This window comes from Carassius auratus, unplaced genomic scaffold, assembly GCF_003368295.1.
Source record: "Carassius auratus strain Wakin unplaced genomic scaffold, ASM336829v1 scaf_tig00217152, whole genome shotgun sequence".
In the NCBI taxonomy this organism is placed as follows: domain Eukaryota; kingdom Metazoa; phylum Chordata; class Actinopteri; order Cypriniformes; family Cyprinidae; genus Carassius; species Carassius auratus.
In genome coordinates this window covers 232,031-259,403 of record NW_020528918.1, presented here as the reverse complement: position 1 = coordinate 259,403, position 27,373 = coordinate 232,031, and the positions used below count along the sequence as shown (strand labels likewise).

Below are 27,373 nucleotides of genomic sequence, written 5' to 3'. Positions count from 1 at the left end.
GATGGTCTCAACAACCTCACTTGAGAGACTGGATGCTATGAGTTGTGCCTCCTCAGGGACAACCGATGTGTTGTCGGTGTGCACCAACACATGGTGACCCCTTAGGTCTGCAAGGAAGTGCTTCAGTGCATGATAAACTGCTAGCATCTCTAGACAATTGATATACCATGTCAGATGGCGACCACTCCACAGACCACGGGCAGGGTGGCCACTCATGATCGCACCCCAACCAGTGAGGGATGCATCTGTCGCTACTATTAAACGGTGACAAGGAGCTCACAGCACCGGGCCCTGATTCAAGAACCAAGGTTTCTTGCACATTTCCAAGGCACGGAGGCAATGCCACGTGACCTTGATAGTTCGAAGTGGATTGCCCCTCGGGGAAAATCCCTTGGTCTTGAGCCACCACTGTAGGGGTCTCATGTACAGCAGGCCAAGAGGTATCACATTGGACGCAGCTGCCATCGGACCCAACAATCTATGAAATCGTTTGACAGTGAGTGACTGGCCTTCTTTGACTCTCTCGACTGAGATGAGGATTGACTCGATAAGAACAGGGGACAATCGTGCCTGCATCGCGGTCAAATCCCATATCACGCCTAGATAGGTGGTTCTCTGAACTGGATAAAGTACACTCTTCTTGGCGTTCAGTCTCAAACCCAGCTCCCCCATATGTGGGAGAACGACATCTCGATGCCGAGCCGCAACCTGCTCTGACTGAGCTAAAATCAACCAATCATCTATATATTTGCGAATGCGGATGCCCTGCATGCGCAGGGGGACCAGAGCTGCATCTACTCATTTTGTGAACGTGTGGAGTGGCCGAAAGGTAAGTACTCGATATTGGTAAACTTCGCCCCCGAAAACGAACCTCAGAAACTTCCTGTGTTGTGGAAGGATATATATGTGGATGTACAGTACAGACAAAAGTTTGGACACACCTTCTCATTCAAAGAGTTTTCTTTATTTTCATGACTATGAAAATTGTAGATTCACACTGAAGGCATCAAAACTATGAATTAACACATGTGGAATTATATATGGAATTATATAAATAACAAAAAAGTGTGAAACAACTGAAAATATGTCATATTCTAGGTTCTTCAAAGTAGCCACCTTTTACTTTGGTTACTGCTTTGCACACTCTTGGCATTCTCTTGATGAGCTTCAAGAGGTAGTCAACTGAAATGGTCTTCCAATAGTCTTGAAGGAGTTCCCAGAGAGATGCTTAGCACTTGTTGGCCCTTTTGCCTTCAGTCTGCGGTCCAGCTCATCCCTAAATCTCGATTGGGTTCAGGTCCGGTGACTGTGGAGGCCAGGTCATCTCGCTCAGCACCCCATCACTCTCCTTCTTGATGCCTTCAGTGTGACTCTACAATTTTCATAGTCATGAAAATAAAGAAAACTCTTTGAATGAGAAGGTGTCCAAACTTTTGGTCTGCACTGTATGCATCTTTGAGATCTATTGTGACAAACCAGTCCTCGGACCTGATCTGAGCTACAACATGCGTGATCATGAGCATTTTGAACTTCAGTTTTATAACTGATCTATGATCGGATGCAACCCCCCATCCTTCTTTGGAACTATGAAATACCGGCTGTAGAACCCGGACTCCCTGTCTTGATGAGGGCCACCTCAATGGCCTCACTCCTTGTTCCATAACCAGAGCCTGCTCGGGCCGACTAACATCGGAGTAACCCCGTTGAATCTTGGCGGTGGAGAGCCAAACTGAATATTGTAGCATTTTCTACTGTGCGTAGGACCCATTGAGATACATTTGGCAGTAGTTTCCACACTGCTAAATAATCTAATAAGGGAATCAATCTCTCGAGACTGACCTCTGGTGTAAGAGGCCCCCGAAGGGAGAGCGAGCATCTCAGCTCCGCTACGCACGCGGGCGGAAAATACTAAGGACATTGCTCGCTGGAGGCCGCTGCGCCCTGGAACTCTGGCAGGGTTGGCAGACTGGCCCCCAGAGGGCGCTGAGGCAAGACGGGCACCGTATAATGCAGTGTACGCCGCTCTACCCCAGTAGGGGCCACCCTCTGCAGCCATGACCGAAACATGTCAGGACTTCTTAGCCGAGGACCTCCCAGCCTGAAGTACGGCCCTCAGATCTGCCTTAGGCTGGGAAAACCTTGGTTTAGAGCATTGCTTCAGCCTCCCGTTCCTGACACGGGGGATTACGTGTGGCAACGCCCTGATGATAGACTGAGAGGGCTGCTCCCACCCAGCAGCACCTCCAGTTTATATAATTTCTCAAGAGTGAGATAAATGTCATTATATTCCTCAGAATTTAATGCAAATAAACAATCAGATGAGTAAACACGGTCTGCCTTGATGATATAATTCATATCTAACTTTTAATTCCTCAGAATTAATGCAGTTAACCAATCAGACGAGTAAAAATTAGAAAGGTCTGGTTTTGGTAAGATTCACATCAAAACTGAAAATGATGTAATACACGCGTTGCCTCGGCAGCACGTGAGCCGCTTAGTCACACAGACAGTATTAATCTCCTCGGAGATAAGTAGTTGCAGCTGCGAGTTCACAGAGGGGGAAGGAACTGCGCGTGCTTCCGAACCTCAAGAGCAAACTCTAGATCTAGGGAACAAGGGTGGAGATAGGCAGAGCCGTTTTCGACCTGTCCCCAGATATGCGAGAAGCACAGTCAGCCCCCTTATTTTTCCTGAGAGCTGACTGCGTGAGCTGCGCTGCTCATTAATGCTGCTCGTTATAAAGTTAGGCATAATATGCTTGTGAAACTGATGCTTGTGTAACTGTTGTCTGTGCAACTGATGTTTATGCAGCTTATGTTTGTGCAACTGCGAGCTGATCGACGCCCTCCGTTTCAATCTCCTCTGAGAAAAAAAGGCGGTGCGTCACGGCCGTCACTCGTGGGGGGAAGGACAGCAACACTCGGGCTTCTGAACCCGGAGATCGGGCAGATCTGGCGGGTGAGGTAGGAGATAGGGACACACCCGTCTCCATACCCTCCAGCAGATCTTATCTGCGAACCTAGCGAGTGACCGACTCGCTCTCGAGAAAGTCCTCCGGGATCGAAACATCCGCACTGGCTTGTACCAGTGCAGGCAGTCGGCTCCCTCAAGAGCCAAAACAGCATGCCTTGATCCCAGGCAGACCGAGCACAGACTGTGTGTATCCCCACTCGTGATGTAGCGAGGAACACACAATCTGAAGCACGATCTGGATTTGCCTTTCAGATGTCTCATCTTAGCTTTGCTCTTTGACTATTGCTTACTCTTTGAGGAGCTAATAGTGACAATTACATTGCATTACACTAATAATATTGGTAGCTACACTACTTTAATAGACTATAGGAATGCGCTTTCCTGCGATACACAAGCTGTGTTTGCATGTGTGTACAGTTCTGAGATGGGTTTCCCGATAACCTCCCGATAGCGCTTAGGAGCGTTTTCAGTGAGTAATTTTACGATCATTCGTTATTGTTTGACGTGCATTTACCTACAATGTATGTAAAGCAATCGCATGTAGCTGTGCTTTAAGTGCTACCTAGGAGTCGCTGTTCATTTTTTAAAGTGCTGAAATGTCATCTTATAGAATGGCTCTTAATTGTAGTGCACAATCGTTTATTGACGTTCCAGACAGACAACTTGGATATAATAACTATAATACAATACAATACAATAATTATATTATATGCACTTCTTTTCCATGCACTTCAGCAAGTCATTGACATATTTACCTTTATAAAAACAACTTAATTTAGTAAATTTTTTTCTTAAAGTACCGTAATTCCTCAAATAAAAACAGGTAGTCACATAAATGCCAGGCCTCTTATAATGGCCGGGGGTATGGTCAACAGGGACAAATAAAGGCCGGGCGAAAATTTGTGCAGCAGAGCCAGATAACGAACGTACATGCCCACTGCCGGAGTGTTTCTCGTTCTCGAGTCAAGAACCGGTTGAATCGGTTTTCAGATCACCACTACAGTGAACCGAGAACCGTTTCTGTCGGACCTGTCCGATTCAAGAACCGAGGAGCTGATGATACAGAGGAGCTGATGTTATGATCTCTGTCCACTGGAATGCTATCACTTTTAATTTAAAATGGGTTATTTAAAACAATTACTTATCAAACAAATGGAATTAGAAATAAAGGCCTGCCTCAAATAAAACCCTGCTTCAAATAAAGCCTGTTACCTTCTGCAGTTCAGGTAAATAAAGGCCCCAGCTTTTATTTGAGGAATTACGGTAGCCTTACAAATTTTTTTCCCCTCCAGAACTGCACCGAGAGTCATGGTGCGTTCACTTCATGAGCATTTGACCGTTTGATTTGAGTAAAACTAGCGTCACATCACATAAACAGAACTGTAAAGGTATTCACGTTAACACGTCAAAATAAAAGTCTGGTTTAATTTAAAGACAAGTATTTGCCAGAAATTTATTACTATAGAGCATCACAGTCCCGCCCACAGGCCGAAAGGAAGTGCCGGAAGTAAATTTCCCATTAATTTCTCCCATTGACTTTCGGAAAAATCCATATCTAAAGAGTTTTAGAGCATGTGTGAGGAAAACCATCTACGCCTGAACTCATAAGCATATAACATATCATTTTGAGTGAAAAAATAAGACAAAATCCAAAAAAAGTCAAAGGTACAAGACTGTGTACATATTTTCATTTTGAGCGCAGGAACTACTCATCCCATAAACCACCGCACCTCATTGAATTCGACTGAAGACACAACCGCGATCGAGCCTTTTGAGGGACTTCCAAATCTGATGACGACCGCTAGCTCAAATTTTTTCCTTCAGTGAATTTTATTTTCTTTAGTGAATGTGTAGTAATAGCAGTTCTTTCAGTATTAATCATGTAAATAAATAGTGTTTTATGTAGGTATTGGGAATTTATTTTCATACTTATCATCGTGTATTTTATATTGTGTGCGTTTGTGAAAGTGGTTAACGATAACGTCAGCAACATAGTGCAGTGCTTTGTACCTGACTGCAATCACCGCTCAGTCGTCAACACATGTCGTTGCCATTACACAAATGTTCAGTAAATGCACAAAAAAATGTACAAATAAAAAAATATTTAAGTGTGGTAAAAAAAAACTCAAGGCACTTCAAGCTGCAGTAGGGAACTTTTGACGCTCTAGCGGTTAATAAACAGAACTGCTTGCGTCTTGCGGAAGAACATTGTAGCCAGAACTACTTCTCTCTGTTTATGTCTATGAAGAATCACAAAGGTACTTGGTTACTCCACCGCGGTATCCCCGAAGCAATCTAAAATAGCCGAAAAAAAAAACACTTATTATAGGTGTACCTTTGTGATTCAGGACAAGCTAAAAACACGGTTTGGAAAATGAATTCATGGTGTACTCGCTTATTATGTTCATTTTTCTATATTTTGAACACAAACAAAGTTACGGACCGCAGCTCTGATTGGTTGTTTTTTACCAGGAGCGCATGACTTTCTGCAAATGGCAATAGGACCACTGGGAGGAGCCAGAGGAGCTTGATTTTTTCACAGATTATCTGTCTCATATTCTACTGTCAGGACATAATGACAGGTTTAATAAATATGTAAAACATATTTTTTTTTACAAAAGTTCCGTACAGCACCTTTCAGTATCAGTATAACTTTTTAACTATATTTTTGAGCATTATCAAATCTGGTTGATAAAAAGTAAAGCCATTCTTTTCAAATACACCAAAATTATGTTTGTAACACACTGAAGAAGGAAACGGTTACAATCATAAGTTAGGTAGAGCACTTTCAGTCTTGAGTAATGGGGGGTGCTGGCAGACGACTTTTGGGTGCGGGAAGGGGCACTTTTACATTTCTTTTTTTTAATTGTGCATTGACGCAATTAGTATCCTCTGTTAAGAGTATAATTATTGATGATTGATGAGCTGTACGCAGAGCAAACATTTTCTATGAAGCCCGTATTTATAATAAATTATAAGGGTATTCTTAAAGCATTATAATGAATGTATAATGCATTATAATAAAATATGTTATATTAATATGTTAATATGTTGTATCATCTCGTGAATATTCATAAGAATAAGAAGTTTAAAAATATTATAATATTTACTTATTTGTGGTCATAGTTTTTAAGAATATGATTATTTATAACACAATGAACACGTTGCATCCACTTTTACAATGGATTATGTTTCTCATAGTTATAATGTATTATAAGTCTCATATCTTGCCATTTTTCTGATGCTATTTGACTTAAAGCGGTCAAAGTCCACTTATAAGTAGTAATAATAATATTAATAATAACTTTTTTTTCTCTCAAACAGCCATAAGATCAGATATCAGATCAGATGAATGTGTAATGTGACACATTTGCTTTGAACTATTTTTATTGTAATATTAGTTTGATTATTTTGATGGAACCCTTTAGATAGCTGTTGATAAGTAACTCTACAACTACTGTACATGTCAACCAGTGGCCACTGGAGTATTAGTATGTCTGCTACTGTAAATGTATACTTAGATTTATTTTGATGGTCAACCAACAGATAAACAGATATACTGTAGGTGTCTTTGTAAGTACGTCAGTTTATTCTAATGAGAGTTAGTCGGCATGTAGTGGCAAAGTTGCTTATAGTCATTTGATTAAGAGGACCATTGAAATAAAATATAAAATTTAACCATAAAAAAATTGCTTTTTTTTCCCAGTAGGAGTATTAAACTCACATCAATTTATAAACATTAGCTCCACAGGAAACACTTAGATACCCCTCAACATGTAACCACTCACAAGCTCTAGTAATATACTGTGCCGATCTTAAATAAACAGATGTCAAGATATGATACAGTCCATTGTACTGTAAATGAAGTAGATTTAATATGGTGTTCATTGTGGGTTATAAAAAATCAAACTCTTAAACTTATAACCACATATATGTAAGTATTATGATGTATTATAATTGTTGTTATGATTATTCATGAGTTGATATAACGTATTGATATACGTATATGAAGTAGGAAACTATTACAATTATAAGTTAGGTAAAGCATTTTCATCTGTGAGTCCCGTAATGGGGGGTCAGGTTAACAGGTAAAAAGAGTTTTTTGCGCAGGTTCTGGCATGCGCATGGTTTTATAAACAGGAAAACTTCTGGGCGTAGGCAAAATCTAGCATTTGTGCCTACGTAAAATTTTAGGATGAAATCTACGCAGTTTTATAAATGAGACCGCAGGAACAGGAACATCACAGAGGATCTGCAGATTTTTGATCTGTCCTTTTTCAGGTCCTTAATTCTATGCATATGTAAAAGAACAGTTTTTTTTCTCAGAACACACTATTCACGGCGGGAGTTGTTTACATTCCTCCACAAGCACACGTGAGCCTGGCTTTACAGAAACTCGCAAACTTTACAATCTTGTTTTGAACTCACTGATTGGAGTGTTTTTGAAGCTGCTACCACCGATCTGGACGAACTCACAGAGACTGTAACATCCTATATTAGTTTTTGTGAGGATATATGCATTCATAACAGGACTTATTTAACATTCAACAATGATAAGTCATGGTTTACAGTAAAACTCAGACATCTTCGTCAGGGCAAAGAGGATGCCTACAGAAACGGGGACAGATTTTAGTACAATCATGCCAGGAACACACTGAACAAAGAGATTAGAGCGGCTAAAAAGACCTACGCTAAAGAGTTGGAAGACCAGTTTACTTCCAATGACTCAACTTCAGTGTTGAGAGGACTGAGAGCCATCACAAACTACAAGACACCACCCCCCTGCACTGAGGCTAAACAACGACTTGCTAACGACCTGAATGAGTTTTATTGTACATTTTAAACCCCCAAAACCCATTCTGACTATCTCCCTACACATCCGTTAACACCTCCTGCAAACTGGTTCTGGCTTATCTGAAGGACATCACTGTACCCTTACTGGACCCCCTGCATTTTGCTTACCGAGCAAACAGGTCCGCGGATGATGCAATCAACATGGGATTGCACTTCATCCTGCAACATCTGGACAAAACAGGGATTTATGTGAGGATCCTGTTTGTGGACTTTAGTTTGGCTTTCAACACCATCATCCCAACAGCCCTCCAGACCAAACTGACCCAGCTTTCTGTTCCTAGCTTTATCTGTCAGTAGATCACCAGCTTTCTGACAGATAGGCAACAGTTAGTGAGACTGGGGAAATTCATGTCAAACAGCTTCTCCACCAACACTGGTGCCCCTCAGGAATGTGTTCTCTCCCCACTGCTCTTCTCCCTGTACACCAACGACTGCACCTCTAAAGACCCCTCTGTCAAGCTCCTGAAGTTTGCAGATGATACTGCAGTCATCGGCCTCATCCAGGACGGTGACGAGTCTGCTTACAGACAAGAGGTTGAGCAGCTGGCTGTCTGGTGCAGTCTTAACCTGGAGCTGAACACGCTCAAAACAGTGGAGATGATCGTGGACTTTAGGAGAAACCCCCAGCACTCCCCCCACTCACCATCATGAACAGCACTGTTATATAATTATAATAATAATAAAAGAAAAAAAAGAAAAATAACTCTTGAATCATCTTATTATAATAATATTATAATCAAATATTAAAGTAATTAGAAAATACATTTATTTTAAAAAGTATTTTATATCAAATGTATGAATAATAAAATAATTTACAATTCTTACAACTGTGTAATTTTGTTACTGTCTAGCATATTAACTCCATAATTAAACTAAATCTATCAATCAAAAAAAAAAAAAAAAAACTTTGGTAGCATATTTAGCCTATGGAATAGTTTGGAGCCAAATATCTATAGTTCCTCTTCGGGAACTCGAGCTGCGTCGAGCGCTTTTGGGGAACGCCTTTGGCAAGAACAACTCTGAATATCGTGTGCAATCAGTCCAATGGAAGAGCGTGGCGTCATGGGCGGGGTGACGCAGCGACCAGGAAGCTATAAAGGCACCTGCCACACAGCTGACTTCAGCTTCGCGTCTTTCAGCAAGCGCTCTGTGTGTGCATGTCTAAAGTCTGTCTTGTGAGTCTTATTTATTGTTGTCTGTCCCAATAAACAACATAATGCCTAAGAGCAAAGCAAAGACACGACAACTGGAGGGCGATTCCAGATTGCGCTATGGATTGTTTGTTCCTCCCTGCCCACGTACATCACGAGTGGGGATACAAACAGTCTATGCGTGGTTTGCCTGGGATCCGAGGGAGCCGACTGCCCGGCCGTTGTGTACGCTTCGATCCCGGAGGGCTCTCTTCGAGGAGGGAGCCTTCGCCAGCGTTCCTCGCGATACCGGTCCCGTTTTTGCCGAGGCGGAACGGCGCCGACATTCGTTGGGTTCGCAGATCTATCTGTTGGAGGGAATGGAGACGGGCACGTCCTTATCTCCTACCTTACCCATCAGATCTGCCTGATTCCGGGGTTCGGAAGCCCGAGCTTCGGTTCTTCCCCCCCGAGCATCGGGCTTGACGCTCCGCCTTTCTTTCTCCGAGGAGATTGATACGGAGGGCGTCGGCGAGCTTTTAGTTGCACAAACATAAAGTTGCATAAGCATATACAATAAACAGTGTTATGCCTAACATTATACAAGCAGCCATTTAAGTCTCCGAGGGGATTAATATTGTTTGTGTGACTAATTATTCGCGCGCTGTCGAGGCAACGCGTGTATTACATCATTTTCCATACCGGACCGCTTGTCTGGTTGTTTAAACTCCATTTAAAAAAGGAGGAGTTAGTTCTATCACTTCAATGTGTACTTTGTCACAATCTAGACCGTGTTCACTTGTCTGATTGTTTTGATTTCATTAAATTCTAAGAAATTTAATAACTGAGAAGTTAATATATCACTTCAATGTGTATTGTATCACAATCCAGACCGTGTTTACTTGTCTGATTGTTTAAAAATTCTAAGAAATATAATGACTTTGAGAAGTCAGCACTTCAATGTGTACTTTATCTCAATCTAGACCGTGTTTACTTGTCTGATTGCTGAATTTCATTCGATTCTGAGGAATCTAATGACCGTTATCTAACTTCAAGAAGTTCAATATATCACTTCAATGTGAATTGTATCACAATCCAAACCGTGTTTACTTGTCTGATTGTTTGATTGCATTAAATTCTGAGGAATATAATGACAGTTATTGAACATGTGAAGTTTGATGTACTGGAGGGACTGCTGGGCGGGAGCAGCCCCTCCATGTACAGACAGAGCAAAGCTCTGGGCCGACAACTTCTCAGCCTAATCCCAATCTGAAGTCAGGTTGAGAGGTCCACGGCCAAGAAGTCATGACGCATTTCAGTCACGACTACAGAGGGCGGCCCCTACTGGGGTAGAATCCTTTCCGAACTATTCAGGTCACGCGGCGATGCCTTCGTGCCTTAGACATATGGAAGAAACCTTGGTTCTTGAATCAGGGCCCGGTGTTGGGAGCTCTTGGTCACCGTGTAATGCTAGCGACAGACGCGTCCCTCACCGGTTGGGGTGCGGTCATGAGTGGCCACCCTGCACGCGGTCTGTGGAGCGGTCGCCATCTGACATGGCATACCAGTTGTCTAAAGATGCTAGCTGTGCATCGAGCATTGAAATATTTCCTCCCAGACCTGAGAGGTCACCATGTGTTAGTGCGCACCGACAACACATTGGCGATCTCTTATATCAGTCACCAGAGAGATCGGCATCCGTGCCCCTTGTACAAGCTGGCACACCAGATCCTTCTGTGGTCCCAGGACAAACTCCTCTCGTTCGGAGCAGTGTATATTCCTGGGAGATTGACTGTGGGAGCAGACATACTGTTGAGACAGGGGCCGAGACCCTGGGGCTTCACCCCAAGGTGGTGAAGTAGATATGGAGAGTTTTTTGGACCTCTTTGCGACTCAAGAGATATCGCAATGTCCTCTCTGTTTCTCTCTAGTTCATCCAGCTCCTCTGGGACTGGACGCTATGGTACAGACCTGGCCGAGGCTTCGTCTGTACGCTTTTCCCCCTATCGCTCTGCTCCCGGGAGTTCTGGCGAGAGTACGCCGGGACGGGGTCCGTCTTCTATTAGTAGCCCCGTTCTGGCCGGGCCCAGTAAGGCTCGCAGATCTGATCTCTCTCCTCGACGGCTCTCCATGGGTGATTCCGATCAGGACAGATCTGCTCTCTCAGGCGTAGGGCAAAATATTCACCCTCGCCCGGAGTTGTGGAAGTTGTCTGTGTAGCCCCCTGAGGGGGCACAGTTCATAGTTTCCAGTCTCCCAACCGAGGTTGTTGAGACCCCCACACTCCAATCCAGAGCTCCCTCTACAAGGAAACTGTACGCCCTGAGGTTGAAACCCTTCTCCTCATGGTGCAGAGACCGCCAGCTTGACCCTGCTAACTGCCCAGTTGGTACAGTTCTGGAGTTTCTCCAAGCTAGGCTCTCTGCGGGGTTAACTCACTCCACCTTAAAGGTGTACGTGGCGGCCATAGCTGCTTACCACGTCCCTTTCAACGGTCAGTCAGTGGGTAGACACCCCCTAGTTACACGTTTCCTCCACAGTGCGCTGAGGCTGAGACCTCCAGTACGGTCCCGTGTTCCCCCTGGTACTTGGTTGTGGTGTTAGAGGCTCTTTGTAAAGCTCCATTTGAGCCGATTCATGAATATTACTGTCAGGCCCCCTCGGTGGCCCCTACCTACTTAGACTTTGCCCCTGGTATGGCCAAAGCATTTTTATAACCTCGAGCGGGTTACATTCCTAAAGTTCCCTCTGTTACGCCACAACCCATAGTACTGCAGGCCTTCTGTCCTCCTCCCTTTCGGGAGCCAGACCAAGTGAAGCTAAACTGTTCGAGGACTGGACGCATACGTCCACAGAGCTGCTGTGGAGAAAACCTGACCAATTGCTTGTTTGCTACGGTCCTCCTAAAAAGGGTTCCCCTGCCTCTAAGCAGACCCTTAGTCGTTGGATAGTCGAGGCTATCAACGAGTCCTATGAGTCCTCTGGTCTTCCCCTTTCTTTGGGAGCCAAGGCTCACTCTACACAGAGTATGGCTGCCTCTAAGGCCTTTCTAGCAGGTGTGTCCCTCTTGGACATCTGCAACGCTGCGGGGTGGTCCACGCCCTCTACATTCGCCAGATTTTACAATCTTGATATGCAAGCCGCTCCTGGCTCTTCTGTCCTCTCGCCTTAGCTGTGCTCTTCGGATACACACTAGGCAGGGGTTTGGTAGTCTGGCAGCGTTGGCACATCGTTCCCCAAAAGTGCTTGACGCAGCTCGAGTTCCCGAAGAGGAACGTCCCTAGGTTACGTATGTAACCCTAGTTCCTCGAGGGAACGAGACGCTGCGTCGCAGAGCCAAACTCCCGGCACCCCTGCCTGCGCTTGCTTCCCTACTCGAAGCTGAAGTCAGCTGTGTGGCAGGTGCCTTTATAGCTTCCTGGTCGCTGCGTCACCCCGCCCGTGACGCAAAGCTCTTCCATTGGACTGATTGCACACGATATTCAGAGTTGTTCTTGCCAAAGGCGTTCCCCAAAAGCGCTCGACGCAGCGTCTCGTTCCCTCGAGGAACTAGGGTTACATACGTAACCTAGGGACGTTTTCATGCTATGTTGATTTAATCTCACTCATAATTCTCATTGAAATACATGGAATTTGTGCAATTTTGCTTGGTTGGTTGGTTGATTGAACCCCTCTAAAAAATACCTTATATGTGAAGCCAGTCTTGATGAAGTTCTTCTCCAGGACATTGTCCAAGGCAGGATCCAATTCTTCCCCAACATCTTCAATGAGCAGGGGACGTCCTAGAGATAAACTGTCCTCTAGATGGTTTCTAAAGTACTTATGATTCAGTGAGGTGATCTGTGAAAACAGGAAGACCTTATTACTGACCCAGCTCAAGTTCTGCTACTGGGGAAAGCCATTACCTGAGGAGGAGGTGATTTGTTTTGGGCTCATTCCTCTGAAAGAGTGTCTGACATCTTAAAAAGAAACATCAGTGAAAACTGTGCATTTTCAATTAGATTTTAACATGATTCTTAAGAATATAAGCATTGAATTTCTAAATATGCAGAGGCCTATTGTATCAAGTGATCATACCTTGATATAAGCAATACTTAAAAGTATTTTAAAAAATGTGAAGATTTTGTCCTGCTTATTTAAAAAATAATAGGCTGAATGCAGGCTGAATGTAAGATCGTAGTTTAGGTTGGGGAAATCGAAAACGACAGTGGACATGGAGACACGGGATGCAATTCGCAGAGTGTTTGTTTTACATTTTGAATGGAGGTGATGTTGTGGCCCTACTCGCAACAGGTTTTAGGAAAGTTTAATTTATCAACTGTTGCCGATCGTCAGCGAGAAACTGGGCAGGGTGATAATTGTGATTGTGTCCCCCTTGGTTACTCTCATGCAGGATCAGGTTAAAGAGGCAGCGAAACTCGCTCTATGAAAGGGCCTCAATAACAAGCTGCTTTTTCCATTGACAGTGTTCATGGTTTTTGATTCGTTAACACCTATTCTACTTATCCTTGATTACTTTACTGTAGTAAGTCCTGTGTTCCCTTCGGTTCCTTGTCCAGTATTGTTTGTGTTATTGTAGTTGTGCTACATGTTCTCCTGTGGATTTATTACTGAAATGAATATTAAAATGTAATATTCATATATATTCATATATATACTCATTTGCATGCCCTTTACTATACAACTTACCCATTACAAGGATGATGAAGTGGATTTTATGTAGCATTTTTGTGTGTTTTTGTGTGTGAAGCAATAAACTTACTAAACACTGTAACATATACACTTCAAAGTATGTAATGAACCACATGGTGCAAATTCTCATAAATGTTTATTCTAAAGTGCTCACCTGAAGCTCATTCTTGGACTCTTTGTTCTTGATCCAGATCTTTCCCTGGGTCTGTGGGTCAACCAGCAGGGGAAACCTGGCAGCCTTTGTGACAATAATCCCATTCTGGATGGACAGGTCATCATTGGGAAGCCCCTGTAGGTTCCATTCACTTACTGTAGGAGCGTCAATCAACATCTCAGTGAGATTCAGATTGGTCCTAAAAGGAATCCGACGGGACTTCATTTCTCTCTGCCAATCAGTGATAAGAAGGTTGCGGAACTCTTGGTTAAAAGGCCCCGAGTAGGAAAGGAAGGCTGTAGCCAGCAGCACATCACCTGTGTATGGGAAATGTAAAATTAGATTAAGACTTCAAAGAATAACGTGAAACTCTATGTCACCGCTACATGGTTTTGGGAAGTGGTGGCCTAATGGTTAGAGAGTCGGACTCCCAATCAAAAGGTTGTGAGTTTGAGTCCTGGGCCGGCAGGAATTGTGGGTGGGGGGAGTTCATGTACAGTTCTCTCTCCACCTTCAATACCACGACTTAGGTGCCCTTGAGTAAGGCATCGAACCCTCAACTGCTCCCCGGGCGCCGCAGCATAAATGGCTGCCCACTGCTCCGGGTGTGTGTTCACAGTGTGTGTGTGTGTGTGTTCACTGCTCTGTGTGTGTGCACTTCGGATGGGTTAAATGCAGAGCACAAATTCTGAGTATGGGTCACCATACTTGGCTGAATGTCACTGTCACTTTCACTTTTTTTTACAACAAGTTGAAAAATTTGAGGAATCATTCATATCTATACCATTGATGGTGCAGGACGAGGGCATTTTCTTGGGAGTTCTGGGTAGTTCCTATGGCAATGCTAGCTGGCTGATTACTGGCCCAAGTTAAAAGAGGTCCGACTCAGTTCCAAGTCTCTATTATATTCTGGTTTCTAGATATAGCTTATATATTTTATCATCATGGAAATTGTATCTTTAATCACTTAGAAAGTTGCAAGAAGTTCTACAATTAATAGTGATTGCCAGAGGAGAACTGGTCCCTCGACTAAATCAATTTTATCCCAAGGTTTTTTTTTAGATTAGGTTTTGGTTCCTGGCCACTGTCGCCTTTGGCTTGCATAGTTGGGAACACTTGACTGATTGCACAGACACAACTGGAAGAGAACTGAACTGGATGAAATATGACTCTTTTATTGTCTTCTTGCATCATTAACAAACTATGTTCCTGTTTGTCCCTGTAAAGCTGCTTTGACACAACCAGCATTGTATAAAGCGCTATACAAATAAAGGTGACTTGACGCTTACACTGTTGCTAATACTATAAACACTGCTAATAAGCTGTTCTGATACAATATATTTTCAATTTCTATTCAAAATAATAATAAGAATATTCTTTCTCTACATGTCTGTTTTTTTTTTTTTTTTTGGTGAACAGACATACAGTATCTGGGACTGAAAGGTGATTACTACAAAAAAAGTCAACCAATGAAAATTACGAAAGTTTTACGAAAAAACACACCAACTAATCGTTTGGTCTGAGCAGCAAAATCTTTACTAAGCTGTGTCCAACGCTCTTTCTCTCCAGCCAGCCCACTGATCAGACTAGAGGCGGTTTGCATCTTGTGCCGACATCTTTCTGCATCCTCCAGTAAAGTCTGAGAAAAAAAGAGGGAGAGATGGTAAGAAAAAATTAAAGATTCAATCTGCCACTCTGCACACTGTGCAACTGTGGTTGTTCACATATATTGACAAGAGCGAAAATGTCAGTTCAATTCAGGGTCATTTATTGTGACCTAATAAAATTAATGTTGCCTTATTTAATAGAATGGAATTGTTTCTCATGGCACCTGTTTCATTCAAGAGATTTTATGCGTTAAAAAAACTTCCCTTTCTTCATTTAAATTTCTACTTATTTAAATGTGTGTAAACAGGTAAACTAATAAAACTTCTTACATTGTTTAAAAGTCAATTCATATTTTTATTAAGTCATTGGTAAATTGAACATTTCTCTTATGTATGATCAGACCTTACATAAATCAACACCAAAGGATATCAGTCAGTCAAGCTGCTAATCATACAATTATCAACCAATTTATGAAATGTCAATAAGGCTTGTTATACATTGTGAATGAATTTAAAACATTAGTAGTATTTTGTAGAGGCACACAGAGTACAAGCCTGAATGATTAATCTGTAATATGGTTTTAAATTTGTTTACAAAATTGCTCATTACATTCAATTTTATGCAAAAATGGAAAGTAGTGATTGAGTATTTACTTCAAGCAATAAATGACAGCTGATTCAAAATTTTTCACAGAATAATTAGAAAAGTGGAAAAATCTTGATTCATTTTCTTTGGGCTATAGCTGGAATTTAAGGCAAGTAAGAAAAACCTTCTCTCAGTGAATTCTCTGGGTTACATTTAAGGTTATTGAACAAACCCAATAAAAACCATTATTTTTAGGTTATACGTAGCTTTGACCCTTAGCTAGGGGTGTCTAATCCTGTTCCTGGTGTGCAAATGCTCTGAAGAGTTTAGTGCCAACGTTCCTTAACATACCTGTCTGGATGTCTCTAATAATTTTGAAGAACTCGAGAAGATGGTGTAGTTGTGTTTATTTAGGGGCCAAATTCTGCAGAACAGTGACCCTTCAGAAGCTGGACTGAACACCCCTGCCACAATCTATTTAACACAGTGGTTACCTGTTTTTCCATCATGGCCTTCTCATACTCAGCCTGAACCACATCCAGCTCTGCTTGCTTAGCATCTAGTTCTGCCTGGGCTTTCTGGAGGTCCACATTAGCTATGGCCAGCTTGTTCTCCTGCACTGCCAGATTAGCCTAAGGATGATGAAGAGATATAGTTTTGTAAATTGATCCAGCTCCTGGGAAACACCAGGTTAAAGCAATTAATTGTAAAAGGAAACAAGAAATCATTTTCCATTGGACAAAACTAAAAATGAACATTGTGATGTGTTACATGGGTAGATTTAGGGCCAATGTAGGGCCATGTCCCTATAGAGACAAATTAATAACCACTATAAATATTTAGAGCACAGTTTTGACTTAATGTAGCTAACTAAAGGCACAAAAAGCAATAAATTACAGTCTGAAACTTAACTGTTTTGAGAAAAAAAATAAAAAATACATGCATTTAGGGACTTTTTACTAGCAAAGAAACTGCATTTGTATCATTTCATAAACAAATAAACTGTTTTACATTTTACATTTTTTTAAATAAATAAATAAATGAATAAACAAGGTACTTTTTGTGAGAATGTCTTTTGGTATTTGAAAAGTGTGCATCTGAGGCACCAGACAACTGTTTGAAAGTAAACTATCATATCAAAAGATGATAAAAAATCAATCATGCCCAAAGGTCAAGAATAATAAAATATCAATAGCAATTCATAAATTAATAGTTTTGACAGTTTTAAGTGTTTTGCCAGTTTAAATAGGGGCCTGTGAGTAAAAAAACCCTGATAACATGACAAGGTTGCATCATGTAAAAACAATCAAGTGTTCTGACCTTCAAAGGAAGCACTTCTTTATTAATAGAGAAGAAGGCAGCCATTGCTTTCGTCCAGGAGCAAAGCCCGGCAACATTGCCGCACACTCTCTTGGCTGTTTCTATGTTATAGTCTGACATGTCAAAGTATGGAGAAAGGAGTTCCACCACCTCCTCATTGATGGTGTCTTTGGGGAATTGCTGGAGGGCAAAACAAAAGCTGGAGTAAAACAATATATGTCTACATTATAGGGAACATATTTTAAATTATGCTCTTGAAAATGGCAATTTTATTTGATATTTGTAAATCACACTTCTGTCCTTAAAATATATAGATTATGCATGGAAACTTATCTTAAAAGGAAACAAACAGGTTTTAAAATATGTTCTACAAGATATACCAATATAATATTTATGTGTAAGATTTATTATTTGCATTGATTAGCTGTCAGAGCTGAACTTACTGTCACAGCATCTCATGGCTTCGTAAGTGTAAAGCCAAAAATAAAAAGGATTCCCTTTATTTCTGTTAATAAGCATTATTAAATCGGTCGGTCTCTTTAAATTGCCAACCACTAGTTTAAAAAATAATACATGACCATGCATATCAACAATGCAGTGTTCAGATTGGTTCATTCGATCACAGTAGAGTAATAAACAAAACATGACACACTCTAAAAATGCTGGGTTGTTTTAACCACACTTTGGGTCAAATATGGACATAGAAAATTAATTAAAACAGTTGGGTTAGTCCACATTTGACCCAAAGTTGGGTTGAAACAACACAGCATTTTTTAGAGTGTTTATTATTCCGGAACACTAATAGACAAAACTGAGTGCTTTGTTGTCACAGTGTGTTTTAAGCTTTGCAATGGTCTGACGTTGAAGAAAGAAGCAGTTACATTTTAAACTATACAGCAAAACACTGTTACCTTTTCACATTTATAAACAAGTGGGACATTTACAAAAAAAATCATAACAGAGAAAAGGTCTTTTTACTTGTGCAGCCAACAGAGAATGGGAAATAGTTATGCAAACTAAAATATCACTGTTTTTGGTGCAAGAAACCTTAACTATATATGACAAGTAGTATAACCTCAGGAAAAAATACCAATAATGGTATCTAGTATTAAGAATTGTACCTGTAGACTGCCAAGGAAGTTGCCAGCAGTCATAAGTTTGAGTGATTCTTGCCAGGAGGGCATGGCCCAGTTTTTCTCAGGGTCTATTTTCACTGTGTTTACTCTCCTCTGGAAGAGCAATAGCACACAGTCCATAATACGCATGATGAGGTGGGGCGGTCTGCCCAGTGTTCGCACCGTTGCAATATCTGATGGCTTTATGGTCTGTTTACAGATAAACAGGGAGAGTAATACAGAAAGAAATTTAATGTCAGTAAATTACATATCTTGTTAACATTCTGTCATATACACTAGTATAAGGCAGCTCTGAGTCATCTGAGTGGCAGCTGTTATGGCTCACAGCTCATTATATAAATACTACTACTACTACTACTACTACTACTACAGTACTACTACTATACTATATATGCCATATATCCATTTCAAAAGTACAAATTTGCTAATTTACTGTATGTGGGATATTGATTGAAAGAGACTGGGTAGGATTCACACTTACACTTTACTAGTGGTCTGACAAAAAAAAAAAAAAGAGAGAAAAAGAAATCTTTACTACATCAGTGTGATAGAGAAACCTCCCCCTTCCGGGTGACGGAAGTCACAACGCAGTCCCTCGGGTAGGCGATGTCCACTCTGGTGGTCCATTAGTGCCGATTCAGGTTCAGCCTGGTCTGTATGAGAGACATTGACAAAGTGCATTTTCTCGATGCTCCCATGTCCCAGGCTGTTCTGTGTGGCGACGCTGTCAGGGGCTGTGCCCAGTAGTTCCTGACAGAGCAACAGCAGACTGAGGCCATACAGCACATCTCGCCACGACGTGATCCTCCTGCGTAGTTTCATGTCTCTATCCTCCCTCGTCACAGACCGTTTCTGCGCTTTGCTTTCGAGGGTCAGGCATGGCAGTACAAGGTCCTCCCCTTCGGGCTCTCCCTGTCCCCCCGTGTCTTCATGAAGGTCGCGGAGGGCGCCCTTGCCCCACTCTGGGAAGTGGGCATCAGGATCCTCAACTATCTCGACGACTGGCTCATTATGGCCCGGTCCCGAGAAGAGTTGTGCGATCACAGGGACTTCGTGCTCTGGCACCTCAGTCAGTTGGGGCTTCAGGTCAACCGGGAGAAGAGCAAGCTCTCCCCTGTGCAGAGAATCTCTTATCTCGGTATGGAGTTAGACTCGGTGAGTATGACGGCACGTCTCACCAGCGAGTGTGCCCAGTCAGTGCTGAACTGCCTGAGTTCCTTCAGAGGCAGGACAGTGGTACCACTGAAACACTTTCAGAGGCTCCTGGGGCATATGGCATCCGCAGCCGCAGTCACACCGCTCGGGTTGCTTCATATGAGACCACTTCAGCACTGGTTACACTCCCGAGTCCCGAGATGGGCATGGCGCCGCGGTACACATCGTGTCACCGTCACACTGATGTGTCGCTGCCTATTCAGCCCCTGGTCGGACCTTGCTTTTCTACGGGCCGGCATGCCCGTAGAAAAGCAGAGGTTGGCCCACTGGATAGTGGACGCCATCGCCTTGGCTTACCATTCCCCAGGCAAGCCGTGCCCCCTGGGGGTGAGGGCCCACTCCACATGGAGTGTGGCCTCCTCCTATCCTCTGGCAGACATCTGTCGAGCTGCGGGCTGGGCGACACCTAACACCTTTGCGAGGTTTTACAACCTTTCTTCCCATGTGTTGGGTAACAGGTAATTGGCGGGAAGGGCTGGCTGGGTGTCACACTTGCTGCGCCATTCCCCCTAACACGGGATGCGAGCGCCTTTCTTTTACCAGTAGAGTTCCCCGGTTGGCGTACCCTGGTCGAGCATCCTCCAGCACCCTCGGCAGTCAGACTTGGCGGAGCAGTCTGTCGCCAGGCCCAGTACTGGCGTTAGCATGCCCGGAGTTCCGGTCAGCCCCTGTACTGGGCTAGGTGCTCATATGGCTTGGTTCCCTACGGGTAATCCCATATGTGTATTCTTCCACGGTAAGGTTTCCCTCTTGGCAAACCCGTGTCTTCCCTTGACAGACCCGTTCTGTCAGTCTCTTCTGGCAGCCGTAACATCCCTACTCCAAGGTAGGACCTGCCTCAGAGACCCCTTCCATATGTAGTACTGCCCCCGGGTCAGTCCATATCGGTATATCCACATGTCTCCTCCCTACGGGTAGGATGTGGTCTCCGTAGCGACCTCTTCCTAAGGCTCGCTTCCCCATTGTCTTGCCAGCTGAAAGAACAAATAGGGAAGATTTGAAGCAATCTTTCTCTGAAGGTTGAAATCCCTTCCATTAACTTTATGTGGGCGGAACAGCAGCATGGCCTTCTCCAGCAGCGATGTACTCACCCTTTGGCCCCTTCGGTACAAAGGTCAGTGAATTTGCACTGGGGCTTTGGGAAGGTTACGACCTTAAGCGTAGCTTTTGTGGCACGCCAGGGCTTGTCAACAATTGCAGTGCCACAGGGTTGTGACGAGGTTCAGGTTGTGGCGTTTTCCATAGGACCCCATTTGTCGGTCGACATAACTCGTAATGACCGACAGATAGGGAACGTCTTGGTTACGTACGTAACCCTCGTTCCCTGATGGAGGGAACGGAGACGTTATGTCCCCATGCCACAACCTTGAACCATTCGCTGTTGCCGGGACACGTTCTCGGCTCCTCAGCGTAAAACCTAATGAGTGGATCCACCTGTCGCCCTATTTATACCCGTCAGCACGGGAGTGGCTCAGGTATGTTAATCCACTAGCCAATTTTCATTGGCGTTTTTTCTCTTAAATTCAGAGATGATTGGCCTCCCAAGTGAGACCCCATTTGTCGGTCGACATAACGTTTTACAAATTTCACTTCTGATCAGAGAAATGCACCAAAGCAACTGAAAAAAACTGTAAGTCAGTAATAAAAGATGGAAATTCAGAACGGACAGAATGCTAGACAATGTTATTATTGTCCCTGCTTAAATTGCTAATCTGGGGTAACTCATTTTAACAAACCACCAATCAAAATATCTTTTTTTGCCTCATGCTTTCCGAGGTTGAATTTATTTGATCAAAAATACAATAAAACATTAATAGTGTAACATATAATAACTGAAAAGAATGGTTTGCAATTTATTATATTGTAAAATTTAAATTAATCCTGTGTTGGCAAAACTGCATTTTCAGTAGCCATTACTCCAGCCCTCAGTGTAATATCATATCAGTGTCGTGTCATGTCGGAATTCATTCCAATATGCTGACATTTCTTAATATTATGTGGAAAACCATTTTCTCAGGATTATTTGATGAATACAACGTTCAAAAGAACAGTGTTTATTTGAAATAAAATATATTTTATAACATTCTTTACTGTCACTTATTTTTAATTTAATAATAAATTGAAAGTGTTAATTTATTTCAATAAACAAAATAGTAATCAAAAAATGTCCCAAACAATCTTTGTTTTATTGGAGAAAATATTAAACAAATTAATTCATCTGTATAACATGTCGTTGGTCTGGAAGTGAGACATTCCTCTTCACAGAAGAGGTTGGAGGTTGGGATGAGAGAAGGCATGATGCCCCAGGTGGTATTATATCATGGGTAGGTGTGCTCTGTGGTTCTGCCTTCTTTAACATTGAAATCTTATCTAGTTTTTTCATGTTTAATACTTAAAAGTAGGGATGCACGATCATGATTTTTCATGGCCAATTCTGATACCGATTTTTTTTTACAAGCAAACTGTCCGATTCTGATACCGATTTCCGATTATTTCCGTTTTTATCTTTAAGCAATAAACAAGAAAGAAGGAAAGTGTGCATAAACAAGATGTTTATTTGGTATTTAATAGGCCAAACTGGCTTTTGGCTATTGAAAACAATAACCATAACCATCTGAAATTAACGGCAGAAACTGCACAGTAAGTAGCCTACATTCAATACAAACATAGATGATACAGATATCAGCATTTAGCGTTTGTTTTTGAAATGGGTTGAAACTACATAGAACTGGCCTTAAATGAAAAAATGACCAAAAACCGGCCGATTGGCAATCACAAATTTTAAGCAAAAACCGTCCGGTTTTCCGATTTATGGCCAGTCAACCGGTGCATCCCTACTTAAAAGCTTATTTTATAACTTGCTACATAAATCAATGTGACTTTATTTGACAGGGGTGGAGTTTTCAAAAGAGCTTGTGCAATCATTCACATCACTACATTCAGTTGCTTTCTTATATTTATACATGTAAATATATATGTATGTATGTGTATATATACGTGTGTGTATTCATTTATTCATTCCTGACGAGGGAACAAGATGCTGCATCTATTGCCATACTTCAGACATGCCTGTGCATTATCCTAAAAAAAATTCAAAGCTGATGACGTTTACAGACACCCTATTATAGTATGCCAGTGCACATGGTGATACCATATGAGTATGGTACCGAATCAAGATTGGCGTGTATGCACATGTGCTTCAGAAACCAGTGACAATGAAGGAATTCCAATAGCGTCAACATCATGATGCAGCATCTGGTTCCTTTCTCAGGAAATGCATAACAGTGAAACAGACTTCGTCTTGGCCGGATTTTGTTTCAAATGACATTACACAAGTTCTTAAATTTCGTTTTGAACATTTAACCTAGTAATGAGCTAAAAGTATGTAGCTAAATTTTAGTTATTAATGTCATTGAAACAACTGTTATTAAACTATTGCAACTAAACCGGAAGTTTTCTGTGTCATCTACAACAGACTGTTGAAATGTGCACAGAAAAATCAAAACAGAAAAAATAAAGAGTTCCAGTTATGATGGGATACATAATTTTGACAGATTCGTGGGAGGGACACAGTGGGCAGGTGGGGGAGGGTTTGGGTGTTTATATGAGTGAGTGGGTGTGTGGGGTTGGTTAGAGGCAGTTGCTGTCAGATGCTACGAGATCCCCTACACAGCAGCCCTGCCATCGCAATCGATTTTTACACCCTCACAGGCAGCATGTAATTACTCTGAAGTTGCAGGCACCATAATGCTCCACAAACATCACACTCCTCTCATTCTCTCCTCGCTAATGTTACCATGTAATCTTTCCATGTTCTTACTGACCTGCAGTGCTGCCTCAGCCTCTTCCAGAGCAGGCCTTGCTGCCTCCAACTTCTCTTCAGCAATAGCTTTGTCTGCTGAGATGCTGTCCACTATGGCCTGCGCTTTATCTTTGACCTTCTGAACTTCAACTTTGACCTTTTCAGCAGCCTGAGCCTTCACAGTCACCTCCTTCAACACCTGAAACAAAAATGAGAACGAATGAAAACACTAAAACCAATGCTGTAATACCGTTTAGTATTTGATGGTATAATTCTGAGTCTGGGGCTGTTAATTTCTCATCCTAATGTTTCAATGCATCAAGTATTGATCTTTAGATAGCATGTGACTGGGAAGCAGTTCTTTCATTGAACTTTCAACCTAATCAGCATGACAGATTTCTTATAGAACAGAATAGAACATAGTAGAATGACTACAATACCATACAACTTTATCATAAAGAAACAGACGTAGCAACAGATCTTTTCTTCTGTATTCTGATGTACATCAGAGTGTAACAAAATATTGAAAAATAAAAACTCTAGGGTGGGGACTTGGTTCTATGCATCACTTGTTGATTGGATTTTGAGATGGGTGGGTGTTGCACTCAAATGTGGCGGTAGATGTACGCAAGCTTGCAGAGCTGTGGCTTAAAGGAGTCATGAACTGAGAAATCTAAATTCCCTTGATCTTTTGACATATAAGAGGTCATTGTAAAATATATTATATGATGTTTATAAAATATCCTATAACATCCTCATAAAACATCTTGTAAGCTTCAGAACTCAATCTTTGTCATAAAAAATATATTGAAGCCAATCTGCCAAAATGAAAGCTTGTGGAATGTGCAGCTCTATGACATAACAAAGTTTCCTTTTTTTCGATTACCTCATCCCTCTTTTAGATTCACATTTCATTTTAATATTCCCTTTTTATTTATTTATATTTTTGTTCCAGCTTCCCCACCTTCCTAGCTGTTGGGCTGTCTTCATCTTCCCACCATTTATTTCCCGTTGTCCTATCCCTCTCCCCTTCTACCTGCCTCACCTGCCACCACCGCTAGCTGCTCCTCTGCCTCAACCATCATCCCTATCCTCCTCTGAAGACTGCTGACCCTTTCATGTCTGTCTGGACTTCATCTTGTTTTTCTGTGTTAAATTTTATTTTACCCTGCATCTTGAATCCTCCTTTCTTTGTAGCCCTGACATCAAACAGCAGGAACACCTACAAACAACCAACAGTACAGCGACCTGGAGTCATTGAGCATGAAAATCACTGTCATTATGAACAGTTTAAAAATGTCTGTGAAAAAAAAAATACATTATCTAGTGCAAAGATGGGTAATTTCAGACCTGTTCTGCAGTGTTTAATGTCACCTCTAATCAAACACACCTGCTTGTTAATTTCCAGCGATCCTGAAGACTTTTTCATGTGTTTGATTATGGATGGAGCTAAATTCTGCAGGACAGTGGCACTTCAGGAGTAGAGCTGCACATCTCTGCTCTAGTGTAACCTGAAGCAGAGGCTATTCACTTGTCTTCAGGGTGTGCATGCTGTCAGTCTGCACAAGCTGACCTCCACATTATGTTGGATTTAAATAAATACAGCCCTGAAGTCTGTTATTTCTTTTAAGGACAATTATCTTTTGACTCGTTTTGCCCCCAGGACACATGTTGATATCGGAGTAATAAACCTTTGTACTCCTGTCCATGTACAACAAACCAAGATCTTCAATATGGCCTGGAAATTTCATATATGGGATGATGACTCAAGGAATCAATCATGTATAGAATGAAGTGGACCAGGACTTGAGTTTTGTTGACCTTTACCAGCTAACTATGGTTAGAAGTAATACATAACATTTTGAAATAATCAGAATTTAAAGTTATGTCGAGAGGTAGAAAATAATTAACAAAGACATTTACCATATCAGCCTTCTCATTGGCTATTTGAAGTTCTTTCTCCTTCACCTCCAGTTCTTTGCTGAGGGCAGCAACAGACTCTGAGGCCTCTTTGAGTTTCTGGAGGCCGGTGTTCATCCTAATTAAACATTACACTTGAAAAATGAAAGTCTACAAAACATTCCAGACTTCATAATTAATTTTTACAGAAAATCAGGTTGGGAATCCACTAAGATTGTGCCTGCTGATAGTGCTGTTTATTTGCATGACTGAATTATGCAAATTTGGTAACAATACAAATGCACTCACAAAGGTCCATACACAGTACAATTTTAGATATTGTCATAGGCCATGGAGGATGCAGAACATTAATGCAATTTGGCATACTTTGGAGGGATTTTACTGTATCATGCCATAGCATCCAGTCTAATTTCTTTGGTCAATAATACTAAAGTAATTATGTCAGGCATTTATGTCTGGTTTTCGCATAAGGTAGAATCTGTAGTTTAATTTACATAGAAAGGTGACATGTTTGGACAAAAAGGATTTACAATGACTTTATTCAAACACACAGTGCAGCACTATTTCAACATAGGGTTATAGCCTGGTTAACCAGGGGCCGGATTCACAAAAATAAAATAAGAAATTTCTTAAGATAAATTCCACAAAGTTCATAAGAATGTTCTTTAGTGCAGTTCTTGAAAAATTCTTAATAAGTTCTCAAATATATTCTTTAGAACATTTTATTTTTTTCAGAAAATAACAGCTGTTATCTGAATGAATACATGAGGCACTGCTAAACTCACACTATTGTCTTTTTGCGCTTCTGGTAGATTACCCTAATAATCATAATAAGCACGCACCAGAGACTGTACATTTTCTTTGCTACTTTGACTGGCGCTCAGCTTCACGTTTTGTCATAGTGTCTGGTCTGTGTATCCCTGGGTGTCCACTAGTGGTCTCACTTCCCCATATTGTCACCCCACTGCAGGCACTACATTTCCCACATGCCTTTGTCCGATTCATCTCAGTTAATTGCAAAGTTTGTTTCTATCAGTTTCATGGAGTCCTTGGTTTATGTCAACCTGCTTTTTGTGTTCCCCATTGTTTGTCATGTTTCTTGTTTTGAACTGCTTTTATGGATATTTACCTCTTGCCTGTCTGGATTATTAGGGGTTCAAGCACGCAGTGCTGAAACCCTATTGTATCTGTTAGGATTTTTTTTATTATTATTATTATTTTTCTCCGCTAAAACTGATCGTGCAGACCAAACCGTAAGGCCTAGAGAGCTGAAACTTGGCCAGAAGGTAGAGCTCCCCGAGGGGACATTCTGACAAAGTCTCAGCTTAATTGGCCTATGGGGGGCGCTACAGTGATCAAAAGTGCGTTTTTGCTAATAGCTCCTAAACCGCTTGTCATAGACCCAAAAATTTTACATTTCTGGAATCCTTGGGTCATGCGAAATTAAAAACGGTCACTCTGATTTTGGGTCTAGGAGGCCTCGTTTTTTTGCAAATTTGACGTATGTCCAAAACCTACTTTTGCGAACTAGTCCTAGGTTTTTCGCCCAATCTGAACCAAACCACTGCAGAAATGTTCTCTGGCCAGGGAATATCAATAATTATCAAAAAAAAGTTGAAATTTCGACTCGCTGTCGTAATGGGATGCCAAAACGTTCGAAAGTCGAGGAGCAATTTTACGCAACAGGCTATAACTCGTGAAAGAAATAAGATATCTTAACCAAACTTGCTACACATTTGTAAGACCTAAAACTTTGGTCAAATAAAAAAAATTGCACACCTCTGCCACTTGGGGGCGCTATAAAAAGAAAAAACACATAAATGGCTATAACTAGGCAACCGTTGGCTCGATCGACTTGAAAATCGGTATGCAGTGCCTTGGTCTGAAAGGGCACAAGCACCTATGAGGACATTTGCATATCTCAAAAAACATGGCCGCCATTGGCCAAACAAATTTAAGCACCTATTTGAAAGGGTTAACGGAT

The 27,373-nt window shown here is 41.8% G+C and overlaps 1 protein-coding gene across 2 annotated transcripts in view; it reads right to left on the bottom strand.

Annotated features, from left to right (window-relative positions):
* dnah5 (dynein, axonemal, heavy chain 5) overlaps window positions 1-27,373 on the bottom strand; it is a 179,193-nt gene that overhangs the window by 45,793 nt on the left and 106,027 nt on the right. For both annotated transcript variants that reach the window (XM_026264930.1, XM_026264931.1), the window contains 8 exons: window positions 25,393-25,507; window positions 23,492-23,668; window positions 18,438-18,641; window positions 17,317-17,496; window positions 16,491-16,628; window positions 15,307-15,442; window positions 13,804-14,120; window positions 12,642-12,797 (listed from right to left, as the gene is read on the bottom strand). In XM_026264930.1, the coding sequence (XP_026120715.1) occupies window positions 12,642-12,797; window positions 13,804-14,120; window positions 15,307-15,442; window positions 16,491-16,628; window positions 17,317-17,496; window positions 18,438-18,641; window positions 23,492-23,668; window positions 25,393-25,507 (1,423 nt within the window). The remainder of the gene's footprint in view (window positions 1-12,641; window positions 12,798-13,803; window positions 14,121-15,306; window positions 15,443-16,490; window positions 16,629-17,316; window positions 17,497-18,437; window positions 18,642-23,491; window positions 23,669-25,392; window positions 25,508-27,373) is intronic.